The sequence below is a fragment of the Nymphaea colorata genome, chromosome 8, assembly GCF_008831285.2.
Source record: "Nymphaea colorata isolate Beijing-Zhang1983 chromosome 8, ASM883128v2, whole genome shotgun sequence".
Taxonomy (NCBI): domain Eukaryota; kingdom Viridiplantae; phylum Streptophyta; class Magnoliopsida; order Nymphaeales; family Nymphaeaceae; genus Nymphaea; species Nymphaea colorata.
Genome location: NC_045145.1, coordinates 23,084,389 through 23,098,039, shown reverse-complemented (window position 1 = coordinate 23,098,039; position 13,651 = coordinate 23,084,389). Strand labels below are relative to the sequence as shown.

At 38.0% G+C, this 13,651-nt stretch overlaps 2 protein-coding genes and 1 non-coding gene across 3 annotated transcripts in view; all 3 read right to left on the bottom strand.

Moving 5' to 3' along the window:
- LOC116258617 (protein FLX-like 2) overlaps positions 1–1,554 on the bottom strand; it is a 7,050-nt gene extending 5,496 nt beyond the window's left edge. The window contains exons 1-2 of the mRNA XM_031635852.2: positions 1,164–1,554; positions 319–410 (exon numbers count right to left, since the gene is read on the bottom strand). The gene's annotated coding sequence lies outside the window, so the exon portion shown is untranslated. The remainder of the gene's footprint in view (positions 1–318; positions 411–1,163) is intronic.
- A 933-nt stretch (positions 1,555–2,487) lies between these two features.
- Positions 2,488–7,874, bottom strand: LOC116258618 (protein CHAPERONE-LIKE PROTEIN OF POR1, chloroplastic). The gene is made up of 5 exons (XM_031635853.2): positions 7,660–7,874; positions 7,327–7,421; positions 5,122–5,501; positions 2,905–2,981; positions 2,488–2,816 (listed from the first exon to the last, which is right to left on the bottom strand). The coding sequence occupies exons 1-5, from the start codon at positions 7,800–7,802 to the stop codon at positions 2,666–2,668; spliced, it is 846 nt and encodes a 281-aa protein (XP_031491713.1). The 5' UTR covers positions 7,803–7,874; the 3' UTR covers positions 2,488–2,665.
- Positions 5,932–6,016, bottom strand: LOC116259755 (small nucleolar RNA SNORD96 family). The gene has a single exon (XR_004173967.1). It is a non-coding gene; the product is annotated as a small nucleolar RNA SNORD96 family (small nucleolar RNA).
- Positions 7,875–13,651: the final 5,777 nt, after the last annotated feature.

Here is a 13,651-nt window from a genome sequence, read left to right as displayed (position 1 = left end):
GTGGCATACCAAAAGTACGAAAAGATAGTACGTAGAAACCCTTTTATACCTACACTTTTGGGTATAATTCTCGGATAAATGAATGGAAAGAACGCCTCAAAGTTGCATCATACCTATGACCAGTAAGATTTGAAAGATCCTATTTCACATACATGGATGAATTTTGATGACAATGGGAAATGAAACAAGATGTCTGACCTAAAGCGGTTCAACTTCCTTTAGAGAAAAAACATTCTGGAAGAAGCAGTAAATTAGTCAACTAGGCTCCAATGAAGAAGCGGAGAAGAAACATTCTGGAAGAAGCAGCAAAAAACTGACCTTCAGCCGAGAAACACAACGAATGTTTAGGCTCCAACAATTAAGAGAGGGAGATTCCCAATAAAGCTCACAAATCCATGCCTCTCTTGCACCTACAAGATTCAAAGAAAAAAATCATAACAATTGTACACGAGAATTCAGCAACAAATACCAGCATTTGGAATTTCAAGACAAATTTCCCAGTTCCCACACTACGTCGACCAATTCAGTGCAAATAATCTCCTTCCCAGTTAAAAGTCAATTAAATTTCAGTTACTTAAGTAGCAAGCAGCCCCATTTCCATCAGGTATTGATTTTGAAAATCATCAGATGGGATGCACTCCCAATAAAAACCTACCAATATGCAAAATTGCGAGCAGATTCACTGCTCGGAAATGCTGAGAGCCTTTACCGTCAAATGCTAAACATGCCCAACACAAAAAACAGTAGAACACTGCGATTTCGCGATGAGTCCGCAGAAATTTTGAAAAATACCCACAAGCAATACCAGCTTCAGCTGGATGAAATGCAAGTCACGATCTCAAACTACCCAAATCCTAAACGATGAGCACGCACACATGTGCACGACCGCTTCCAGAATCGCAGATCACACCGACTATGAGAAAAATGAAGCAGAAGAAAGCCAGAAAAAAATAATAACAAAATAGAGAAACAAAAAGACGAACCAGCTGCAGAGAGGATGAAGGTTCACACCCTAGTTCATTTGAACGCATAACTATCACAAAAGTTCTTCTCTCTCTCGTTTCCTTCGCACATTGATTGAGAGAGAGAGAGAGAGAGAGAGAGAGAGAGAGGGAGGGAGATAGAGAGAGATAGAGAGAGCTAGAGAGAGAGAGAGACATTACCAGTGGAGATAAAAGAGTGGAGGAGACTCCTGAATTGAATTCTCGGCAGGAACAAGGCCCCAATTTACGAACAAGCACCAGGGAGCCCAGAGAGTGAGAGAGCAGCAAGGGATGGGGTTAAAAACCCTAGAAAGAATCCTCGCGCAACCCTGTAAATGGCCGACGAAAGAGGACCGGTGTTCGGGTCTGCGACACCTTCAATAAATAGCTCACGATTGGAAACAGCCTGTGGACCAGAGAGACCAGTTTACCAGAGGCAGAAACCAGACCGTAACCCAACTATTCGAGCCTAACCAAGCCACTAGGTTCGGTTTCAGGCCCTAGGGTTTGAGTTGGTTAACTGGCTGCCACGCACCTCCTATGAACGCCGACGTGTGATTTCTCATGTTTAGAAAGGTAGGAGCAAGACGTCTTGTTCTTGGCATTTTTTATTGAAAAGAAGAAAAATCCCAGTATGGGAGCGAAAGAAACTGCATTTGCGTTGGATGGAACAAGACGTTCCACTCCGTCCCACGACGTTTTGATTGCGTCCGTTTAACTGACCTCCAATAAAATTTCGTATGGAAAAGGATGTCCAGCTTCGAAAGATTACATACCACAGCATCAATTCGTAGAAAATTCTCGATTAGGTACTTCTGTTTCGGTGCATGACACAGGCCATTGAAACAAAATTGAAAGGGCCTTTCTGATCCCGAAAAGAATGAACCAACATGAGTAAATGCAAGAATTTTATTTCTGCCTTAGTCTGTCATAACAGAAGATACTATTTGTGAAAATTGAGATTCAAAGTGCACAACATATTGATTCAATGGATGATAAAAATGGAAGCAGCCATGTTTATTCAAGGAACCAAACATCTTACGTCCACCGCAGTGGATATGGAAGCAGCCACCGAACGTGCCAACTGAGACCCAACGCAAGCAAGTAGTTATAGAAACAGGAATAGGGAGAAGAGCCCTGACATCAGAGGTGGGCAGCAACTGGATAAGAACCCAAGTTAGGTCCCATGAAACTTCATCCAAAGCCATCCAGTTAGTTGTGTAGTCCACCCAGTGAGAGAAACCCCACAGACGAAAACGCCACGGCCGCAGAATGGCGATAACTGGATGCGATAATCACCAAGGATGCGAGAAAAGAATGCGAGTCTGGAGGAAGACGGAAAAGACCAGAGGTCCATAGCATGGAGGGGGAAGGCCATCTGGAAGCGAGAGCGAGAGAGAGAGAGAGAGAGAGAGAGAGAGAGAGAGAATGAATGAATCCACCGCCATTTGTAACCCAGCACCACGCTTTCCAATTAGCGTGAAACCTCATGGAAGACCCAATCTGAACTTGAACAGAAGCAAAGCTGCAAAACAAGAGTACAAGAGTATTTTGACAGGGAAAGAGCCTCAGCATATATGACCACTTCACAGCACTTAATCTCAAGGTCACCTAAGAATTATAAGACTAGAATTACAACATTACTTGATGGCCAAAACCAAATACAATTTGGCAAGTGTTGGTTATTTAAGAAAAGTGCAAGCAAGGAAAAGAAATACATAAGCAACCAAAGAGGTGAGGAGTTCGAGACTCCACGTTGGCCGGATAAGAAAAGTGGGAATAAATGGAACTACTGTAGAGCCGCATATCCATCCAACCGCCAGCGCCAAGAATCTGAGAGAAAAGATAGTGAAGATGAGAATAAGACAGATGAACAAACGATGACAAAAAATCATACTAATGATTCATAATTATAGCCTACCCAGTTATGGAAGCCCTGGCGATACTCTTCATCTTGTCATTTAGAAAGTAAATGCAAGCCGCAAGGGAAACTGCAACCTGGTACACAGGATAAAACCAGACATAACTATAAACGAGCATCGATCTACTGACAAAAATTTACACTAACGTACCATGTATCATCCGGCCACTACGAGTGATTTTCTTAGATTTACCTCACAGTTTACATCTATCAGCTCTCAGATACATTGGAATTAAACATGTAATAACAAATACAATATCTTTGGCATCTTTGCCAATGAAGTTCAAGGAAACTATAGCAAGCGAAGCATGCAATGTTCAACAAGGTTCAAACCACTTGAAAAGAGACAACAAATAATCGGACTCCAGAAAACTCTAGAGAACTGTTGAATTGTGGAAAAGTTCGCTTTTCTCCTCGAATCATGCTTTATCTCACTTTTCACAGGAGAGGAACTGCCCAACCTTTCTTCTTTTCACTAGAGCTTCCTATAGCAGCTTCCTTAATAGCCCTCAACTGTTAAGAGCGAGAAAGAGATTCATGGCAAAATCATGAAAAGGAATACATCCCTTGATTTCTCACCATTCTTAAAAAATAGAAGCCTTGTCTCAGTTTTAAAGAAACTAACTCTGCTATTATTCAAACTACAGCTATAAATACTGTTCTTAGGATTCAACAGCAATGTTTTTACCAGGTATTTTCCTGCAAAGTTGTTTCTTTCAGGAAAATCTCATTTTTAAAATGGAAAAGAAAACCTAAAAATTAGATAAAGCAAAATAATCGACAACCTAAGACGAACTAAGACATAAAAGATAACTAACTAAAATGATAAAAATGATGTTTTATTTAATGATTATCAAAGTGACGAAGAATAATTAAATTTAAGTGTAAGATAGAGTTTGAATGACAACCTCAAAAGGATAGCCGTTTTGTAAGAAATAGGTTTTGTTGGAACTTTGTGGATTTTTAAGAAATTTTCTGAAACCTCGTTAAGGGGCCACACCCAAGATGGCATTTTCTGTGGAAAACCTAGGGGTTCAGATTACTTACTCCCTTTCGTGAAAATTGTTTTGTCAAAACCCAGTTTTGAGCGTCACTCAAATGCGCCAGAAAGAGGTCTGGAGGCTTAAAATCTAAACAATGACAACTTTTAACCCACTCTGCGGATTTAAAAAGAGTCTACAGAAATATAGGCTATTTTTGTATCTATATTTGTAATTTAAGCAACATATGAGTAAAGAAATTTTATAAAGACATGAAAAAAGTTTAAAAAGGTCAAGCGACCAACACTTTAAACCATACCCACTTTCTCTCAAGCCCATATGAGTAAAGAAATTTTATAAAGACATGAAAAAAGTTTAAAAAGGTCAACCGACCAACACTTTAAACCATACCCACTTTCTCTCAAGCCCATTTCTCCCTCTCTCTCTCTCTCTCTCTCTCTCTCTCTCTCACTCTAGTGGCTCACCGCTAAATCACCACTACAAGAATCTTCTTGCCACTGAACTCTCCCTCTCTCTTGTTGATATCAACTGAGAGAAGCCGTAATCAGCGGTTTTTTAAGGAATAAGTTCCTTTGGTTTTAAATTTTAAAGTAAGACATACCCCGTGCTACATAAAAAAATGCAAAAAATAAGTTAAATTTGCTTCCACGTTTTCTTTTAAAAAAATGTTTTGTAATTTTCTAATTCTAGCATTAATATTATATTTTTTTTAAAAAAAGTGATATTGTGATATTGTGATTCAAACTGATAAGTCAATTGATTAACTAACAACATCTGGGATCTCTTTGGGATCTACACGGAATCTTCTTGTACAATTTCTTTTCAAGAATTGTTCTTTACTTGTTAGTGCATTCAAGAACTGAGAATAGACAAGGATTAACAGGCCATATAGGAAAACAAAAGTGTTACAAAACTACAACAATCCAAATACATTTAGTACTTAAGTTTTGTATTTTGTAATTGTGTCCTGATGAAGTTACACTATAACAGTATTAAGGATTACTGCAAATGATGCTAACGAGCTAAGATGGTGACTACTTAAATGTATCCACAGATTTGAAATTGACATCAACCCATTAATTATTCACAGCCAAAAGAAAAGTAAGATACCCAAACTACAAGCACCAAGTAGAATTTCTTTTTAGTGAAAAGAAATTAGAATTAACTAAAACTATATATATTTTTTATAGTCAAACTACAACCATGAATAACATACCTGGAAAGCAGGGCCTGTTTCAGCAGAATTTGTGATACTCCAGCCTCCCATGAAAGCAAAGAGAGCAAATCTCCTAAGGATAACGTCAGTTGGTGGTAGCTCAACAAATTCCAGCAGGCTCTTAAACCAAGGAGGGGATTCCTCTACCCTCTTCTTTAGCCTAGTCTTCAGATTAATTTTTGTTTTCTTTCTTTGTCTGAAACTGGCCATTATGATTTTCTCGTAAGCACCTTCTATGGACTCCTCACTTGGCTCATGGCCAGCATATTGATCCAACAGAAAATATCGTGCTCCTCGAATTTCTTCAGAAGAAGCATCGCGAGTGACTCCCAAGCGTCTATAAGGATCCCATACATGCATCCTTGGAAATTTTGGTACAGCTGTTGAAATGTTACATTAGTTACATAATCTTTTGAATATCTTCTTGCATAAGACTAGTATAAAGTACAAACAGACATAAGTAATTGAGAATATGCTGAGCCGCTGAATGCAGAAGCACCTAAACCTAATTTGGAATCAAAGCAATACATTACGATACAGGAACCAGTGTCACAAGAACGGGGCTGAATCAACCCAAACCGTGGCGAGCTGATTACATTTAGTGATCAATTCATGAGTGCCATGCGCCTTTTTTAGTACTTTTTTAAGAAATTTGATAATTTTCAAATTCTTAGTTTTATATATATATATATATGTATGTATGCATGTATGATTTTAGTGACGCTGATAGGAATGGAGCAACACGTCCAGATGATAAGACAAAGAACTGTAACAAAACCACTAAAAGTAGATTGCACAAAACATTTCACATGGCCTCAGAATTGCAGAATGGCATCAAGGCTTCATAGCCTTTCAGTCCCGAAAGATGGTATTTCAGAAGCTTCATCCCTGGCCGCATAAAGGATTACAACATTGGAAAAGGAAAACAAAGGAGACAAAGCTTTAAGGCCACGATATGGAAATATGATTACACATAAAAATTTAAATATATGTCTCATGGCCAATCCCAGGAAGTAATGGCAGTGACACTGCTACTCAAGGCGATGGAATATGAGACCACTGACGGAAACGCACAGCAACAAAGCTGACAAGTGCCCATCAGTTTCCTATGTGACGTTAACAGAGGAATATACAAGCATCGCGAACTTGCTCCACATCTGTCAGGGGATTCTTCAGCCAGAGGAATCTCCCCCGTCACATTCAAACAAAGAAACCTTCAAAAAGGACTTTTCTTGCATCAAGGATTTTACAACAAAATAAAAATCTGATATCCCTTGACTAATGGATCATAAAGGCCGTAATATCACCGTTAACAAATGCATCTGGAACTATAAAGGTCTTTCCTAACACACAACGAAAAGTATAGAAGAACTAAAGAACCAAACTAGCCTCTGCTTAAATGATGTCATAACCTCCAGCAACAATGTCATAAGAATGAAATAAACATCTCTACAAAAATGACTAAATAGAACAGTTGAAGAAAAAATTTGTACATCTCATGGCCAATCCCAGGAAGTAATGGCAGTGACACCGCTACTCAAGGCGATGGAATATGAGACAACTCATGAACTCAGACAGCACCAACAGATTTCTCTGAGACTCTGTCATAGAAAATCACAAGTTTGATAGGTGACGTTAACAAAGGAATTTACAAACATTATCCGTTTGCTCCATACTGTCAAGGCGACCTTCTGCCAGAAGATTCACCCCCGTCATATATTCTTACATGCCAAAATGACAAACCAAAACGAGATTCACAAAAAACACTGACTGCAAGTATTGGATGTGCCACCGGACCCCAAATTGATGAATTACACAAAGAAAAAAAGTTCTCCCTCCAACATCCCAAATTACCTGATAAAGCAATCTACCAAGACACCCGGAATTGAGAGGCGGTCCACAATATCTCCTGGTGCTAAAAAGGAAATGCAAAAATGTTCGAATTTTGGTGCGAATCCAATCTTAGCCTTAGGGTTGGGAATCAGTAGACATACAAGTACATCGATAAGCACCTCCCTTATATCGCCCAGAGAAGGAGGCGCACTTTGGCATAATGCAACACTTTCGTCCTCAATGAACTTAAGAAGTTCTACTACCCATATTTTCGGTAGTTCTTTTTAATCAATACGTAATCAACAACAACAACGAGAGTTCTTGAACATCAACCAAAACCAAAAAAACAAATAAGATCCGATTTAGCCTCACCTACACCACCACCGCCACCGCCGAAAGTCGCATCCATCGTGCACCTGACAACACCGCATTCTTCTCTCGCACCCCTCCCTCCTTTCCTCAATTTTCTGCAGAAAAAGTCAGAAATAAGAAAACAACCGCTGCTTCAAGGATGAACAACGCAAATTCACAGTCCACCTCAATCTCCCAACCAAGAAACCCCAAACCAAAGACGTTCGAACTTCGGTGTCTGCCGGCGACCCAACCAGCTCCTTCGCCTTTTCGCCATCCGACAGCGGGCGCGTGGTACATGATGTCGCCGGGAAGCAGTAATTTTCGAGGATTCCGGAGACCTCGAAGGCTTACCTGGAGAAAGGGCAGGACATCGCAGGGATCGGCCACTGGTTTCGGCCTCCTCGTCCTCCGACGATTCGTTCCATCGCAACCCTCCGCCGAGTCCTCGTCATGTCGAAAGGGGAGAGAGTAAGAACCGCATCATGCGATGCCATGGCTGCCGGCGATGGCCGCCGTAGGGCCCGCAAGAACGACGGACGGCACCGGCGTGCAAGTGCAGTCAAGGTTACGGGTTCCTTAACCCTATCATGAGGGCTTTTATACCCTCTTTTTATTGGATCCACGATCCAGATCTCAATCCAAGTCCTTATCCCATATTCAAGAAAAAGTTATGGATCAGATTCTGGTCCCTATATGGACTCAATCAAATTTGATTTAGATCCATTATCAATCCAGATCCAATAAGGAATTATGGATCAGATCTTCTTTTGTGATCCAGTTTCCTAGGACCCAGATCCATTTGGTTGAGAATTGGGTCGCGGTTTTAGATTATATATACTGGTGTCCAATTTGTTGTGAATCGTGTAGGCATCTTGTTTGAGATTCAAGACCCATAAATAATACAATCTATTTTAATATAAATTTGGATCTGACATCATCCAAGATCGCATCAATAAGAAGAACCGATACAGCAGTAAAACCGGTTCATATTGTTCATTTCTGGAACGGGTTCACAAAGTCTAAAACCGATCCATAATGCTCTCGGCATTATAAACCGGTTCAGGTGGTTCTGGACCAGTTCACGGTTTTGAACAGGTTCAAACCTATGTCACCTGTGTGCGGGGTGCGGGTGCCGGTGCCGGTGCCGGTGCAGCACATCTCAAAAAAATTAGGTGCGGCGGTGCGGTGAAGATATTTTATTAATATTAATAATAATAATATTATTATTATTATTATTTTGTAGAAATTAAATAACACAATTAAAATTATACATTTTATGGTAGTAGTGGAAAAAAATCAAAAAAGAAATGTTTGAAAAAAAGGCAAACAGATTGTTTTATGAAAACCATTCTTTAGTCCTGTATCTTTTTTTTTGAAAGGGAAAAGAGAACATATACTTTAGAACATATACTTTAGTCCTGTATCGTTTTTTTTAAAAAAGAAAAGAGAACATATAATATATCAATAGATGTATCTAGCTTATAGTGGCCAATGGGTGAGAATGGTGGATTTGATTTTATGGATTTTGGATCTGGTATTGATTTTATGGATTTTAGATCTGGTTTTTTCCCGAAATCAGATTTAGATCCAAACCATACACTTGGTTTGAATTTGGAAACTAGATCCAACCCTTGGGTGCGAGCTCACCTGGAGCGCACCCGCACCCGCAACGCGTCCGTACGGGTGCGAGCTCAAATCAAACGCACCCAGGTGACTGTGGTTCAAACTGTTTTTGGCCGGTTCATCGTTTCTGAAGCCGATTCGTTGTTTTCTTTTCCTCTTTATCGATAATTCAGGGCATTTGAAGGTTATTAGGAAAATATTTTTGGCTGCATAACTCTTCTCATTTTATTCAGGATGCAGAAATTAGCTCACAGATTATTGTCATATTTTTATGGCTCTTATGTTATTTAGAAATCATAAATTAAGTATTTTCCGCATGCAAGTTAAGGATGAGCATGCTATTAGAAATTGAAACATTGTCATTTAAGATGATAAACAAGTTAGACTAATTTGTTTTTATATTATATATACATGCTAGTTGAAAATATTCAAAAAAAAATTTTGAACTAGTTGCAATGACAATACATGTTAGTTGAAAATCTTCAAAATGTTCAAGAGAATCAACAAAGTGGAACATAAATAAGTTAGTTCGTCACACTTATATGTGTTTTGCTGTTTGTTTTTTAGCTGCATAATTATTTACTTTTACCAAACAAAGGTATTGAAAACACGTTGTGACATATAGATTGATTGTATTTTAAAATGTTGTTGCCATTTTATGCAGGTTTCTTGAATGTGATTGATCATACAAGTAGTAGAAAAGATATGAATACACTGTAGTTGAACCACCAAAGTAGTTAATTTTGTCTTAATCATTTCTTGTGGCTACTATTAAGATTGACCAATGTTAAAATTATATATATACCTGCATATCTTATTATATGTGACTCTAAACTGTTGACTCATTATCATGAGATAATGGAGATTGTAGCATCAACATAATATGATCATGCGTCTACTTTGATCATTTAATCATTATGTTTAGATTACAAATAATATTTTTGTTAAAAGCAAGAAAAACCTGTATTAATTCGCCTGTGTGACAATTAAAGTGCCAAATGTATAATTGATCTTGAGTTTTTGGATCACTATTTATACAATCCAATATGAAATTGAATTTGAGACTTATTGGAGTACTTGAGAACCACATGTATTGGAGAAGAACCTCTTTCTCCATTAAGCGTCTGTGCATCATTCTTCCATTTATGATCCAAATCCGGGTAGTGGAATCAGATAGCTAAAAAAACACGTTCATTAGTAATTGGATTTGAACTTGGCGGTGAATTTTTTTAGCAAATTAGATGCATATTTTTCTTTCATGGGCTTCCGAATCTGATCACACGCAAAAACTTGGATATGGCTTTGTATTTTCTAATGTAATTGAATCCCATTCCAACTTCAAGTTGGACAAAGCAATATCAGATTAGTTTTATAGCTATATCAGATCCAAATAATTCCTATATCAGATCCAGATCCAAATCTAAGTATATTAAAACAAAATTTCCAGTTATAATTTATGAATAAGATGTATCAAGCTTACCTTTTTTTTCCGTTTTTGGCCAAGTGAATGGACTCTTTAAGGGTGAAAGCCTGTGCATACATCTACCCACCTCAACCTGTTCTATGAGAGCCATGTGGCATGTCTGGGATCTAAAAATTTAGACCCAAAAGAGAGCCGAAGCTTCCACCTAATTCCTTGTCCATCAAAGGAATAGGGACTGGTTTGGGTGCTTTGAGATGCCGTTCTCACCGTGCTTCAACTTGCACTTCAATGACCCTCCTTTTGTAGCAGAAAGTAGTCGATGCCTCAAGGAGGCGAAACAAAAACTGACTGCCTATCAGCCCCCGCAGAACCTACTCACTTCAAGTTGGCCGATAATGATCTAGATTCACGCATATTCAAATTCAGTTCACATGGATCCCACAGTTTACTGTTATTGAGTTACCAAGAAGAAAGATTGATGCCTTTGCCTTTGTAGGTGATACTCATTAATTAAAACAATTGTTTGAACGGTAAAAGGTTGGGAATTTCAATTGCAGGATGTCTCGATCATATTTCCATTTTAAAGTTCGGGGCCATTGAAGATAACTTCAAGATTCATGCTCATGCTAATTAAGATTATCTATGAGCATGCTGAAGAAGTCACTGCACTGTTACAGATAATCAGGGCTACAAATTGCTGATATAGTTTATAAAGAAGCGGGAAATCATGCCCAAAATATTTTCCACTTCTCACCAATCTTATCTGAAGGTATATCGTTGAAAGCCTAGTCACAAAAAACGTGAAAAAATGTGAGAAAATCAAATGCTGTTTAAATTTTTAAAAAATGATTTTTTTTTAAACGTGAAAACTTAATGCATTTTTTTCACTTTTTTTTAATGACAAACAGTTTTTTTTCATTTTTTATTTTTTGCAAATCTATATATCTTTTGATGTTTGTGTTATTATTTTTTCACTTATTTTATTTTTAGTTCTTTAATTTAAATAAATACCATTTCCCCCCTTTTTTTTCTTGTTTTTTTCAAGCTCGCGTATTATAACTGATAAAAACCTTACTATTTAAAATTCCGAGACATTATTTATGACTATGGTTGAAAGATATATTATCCCGTGTAGCTGAAATTTTTTAATCCCCCCCCCTTTTTTTTTGGCAAATTAGTTCCAAAGCTTACTGGATTTATATACATTTGTAAGAAATAAAAATAAAAAAATGAAAAATATCAGAATTTTAATATTGAACAGCTTATGCATATGATATTTCTGTAGTCATGACATGACAGTTTGGGCTATATGATAATCACAGAAAATATATATATAAAACTGAGAATGGTGAACTTTCACTGTTCATGTTTGCATTAGAGTTAGTGCAGTGGGTAGGAATAGAAGTCCCTTACCACAAACAGTCCCAACTTACCCTACTGTGGCAAGAGGTGAATCCCACACATCTAGCTAATGACTCTGCCATAAGAAACAATCTCCTAATGAATTAATGGAATTGGAAGGAAAGAGTGCCAACTAACAAACACAAAATTTAACTGAGCCCGTGCTCTGCATCCAAATATGTCTTTTTCTATTCAATGATGCCCATTGAGAAAAGAATGTTCATAAATGTCCCCAACTTCTTGCTCTGCAAATGCACCTAACATTTGTAAGTTTCTTAAAAAATCATTAAATTTTGATCTTGTGGGCCAAAAAAAAAAAGATTTACTAAGTTAGAATATATTACAGGATGCAGTCGCTGGATTAGGTGAATATAATTGATTTGATGTTTTCCTACTTCACTATTGACCTTGTGATCAATCCTTATATGTTCATCTTTAGCTCACATTATTTCAATAACAGGAACAATCTCTCGATTAACAGAGAAGACAACAAAACTAGATAAATGCAGAAATAATTTGGTTTCTCAAAAATAATATCGGAGTGCATCTAATTCTGTCATACTCAGTTCATTTAGAGAGTTCCACACGGCTCAATCTGATCTGATATCATGGCTACTGTTGTTGACAATGAGAGTGAAGCCAACCACCCCGACCTTTTTGTATCTTAATGAATACCAAACCCCATTTAGCCGTGTCGCCTGCCGTGAAGAAGCGGTGGGATTTGTTCTTGCTCTTTGAACCTGCACTTCCTGTAATCGTCTCTTCACCTCAATACCTTTAAAGTGGTGTTTGATAGCCTCAGATCTTAGATAAGTAGGGCTGCACGACAAGCCGAGCCAACTCGGGCTCGATTCGAATTCGCTAAAAAAAACTCGGCTCGTGCTAGACTCGTTTATAAACGAGCAGAGTTCGAGCTTACAAGGATGCTCGAAACGATAAACGAGTTAAGCTCGAGTTTCAGGAACTCGACTCAACTCGCAAACTGGTACTCTATATAATATTACCAAAACCAGTTCCACAAGTTGCACAAGTTAACGCTTACGCGAGTTGAACGAGTTAATGCTTACACAAGTTAACACCCAAACGAGTTAAATTGGTTAAATGAGTCGAGTTTGAGCTCGATTTTGTGTAGTCGAGTCGAACGCAAGTTTTTTGGGCCGAGTCAAGCTCGAGCTGGCCAAACTCGGGCTCGACTTGGCTTGTGTGCAGCCCTATAGATAAGAGACTGCATTAAAAAGTGCGTATAATAAGATCATCAGTTTGAACCAAGGATTTAGTAGTATAGATCATAAATCCACGTTACATATAAAAAAGCTGTATCTTTAAAGTGGGATTGAAAAGTTAAATCCACGGATCTAAGATCTAGTGATTCTGTCGAGATCAAATCCGTGGTAAAGTAAACACATGCTAAAGAGGCCTTTGGTAACAGTAACAGTTTTTTTTTGTAACAGTAACAGTTTTTTACTGTTCCACAAATCTGTCAACAAAGATGTGGACAAATTCATAAAATCTTATGATTCGAAGTTATATATATAGATTATATATATATATATATATATATATTATAGACAGTCTATGGTGGGCTTTACCAAACGTACGGCTAGTGGCGAGCCAAGTGATCCATCATCCTGTTCACACGTCTTGTAGGCAGAGGAGACATTTTGTCTTCAGATGCTGCCGACATGAAAATTATCATTAAGAAATTATATGGGAGAGAAAGAGGGTATAGTTTTGTTAATTTGTTATTTATATTGGGAAGTTGAATATATTTAAGTCACAAAGTGGAAATTAAGAATTATATAAGATGCCTTGGAGTATTCAAAAACTTCAAGATTCCTCTGGCCTGTGGAGATTGTACTCACAAGTCGCAACAACGTGCTTCCATTTGATAATTAG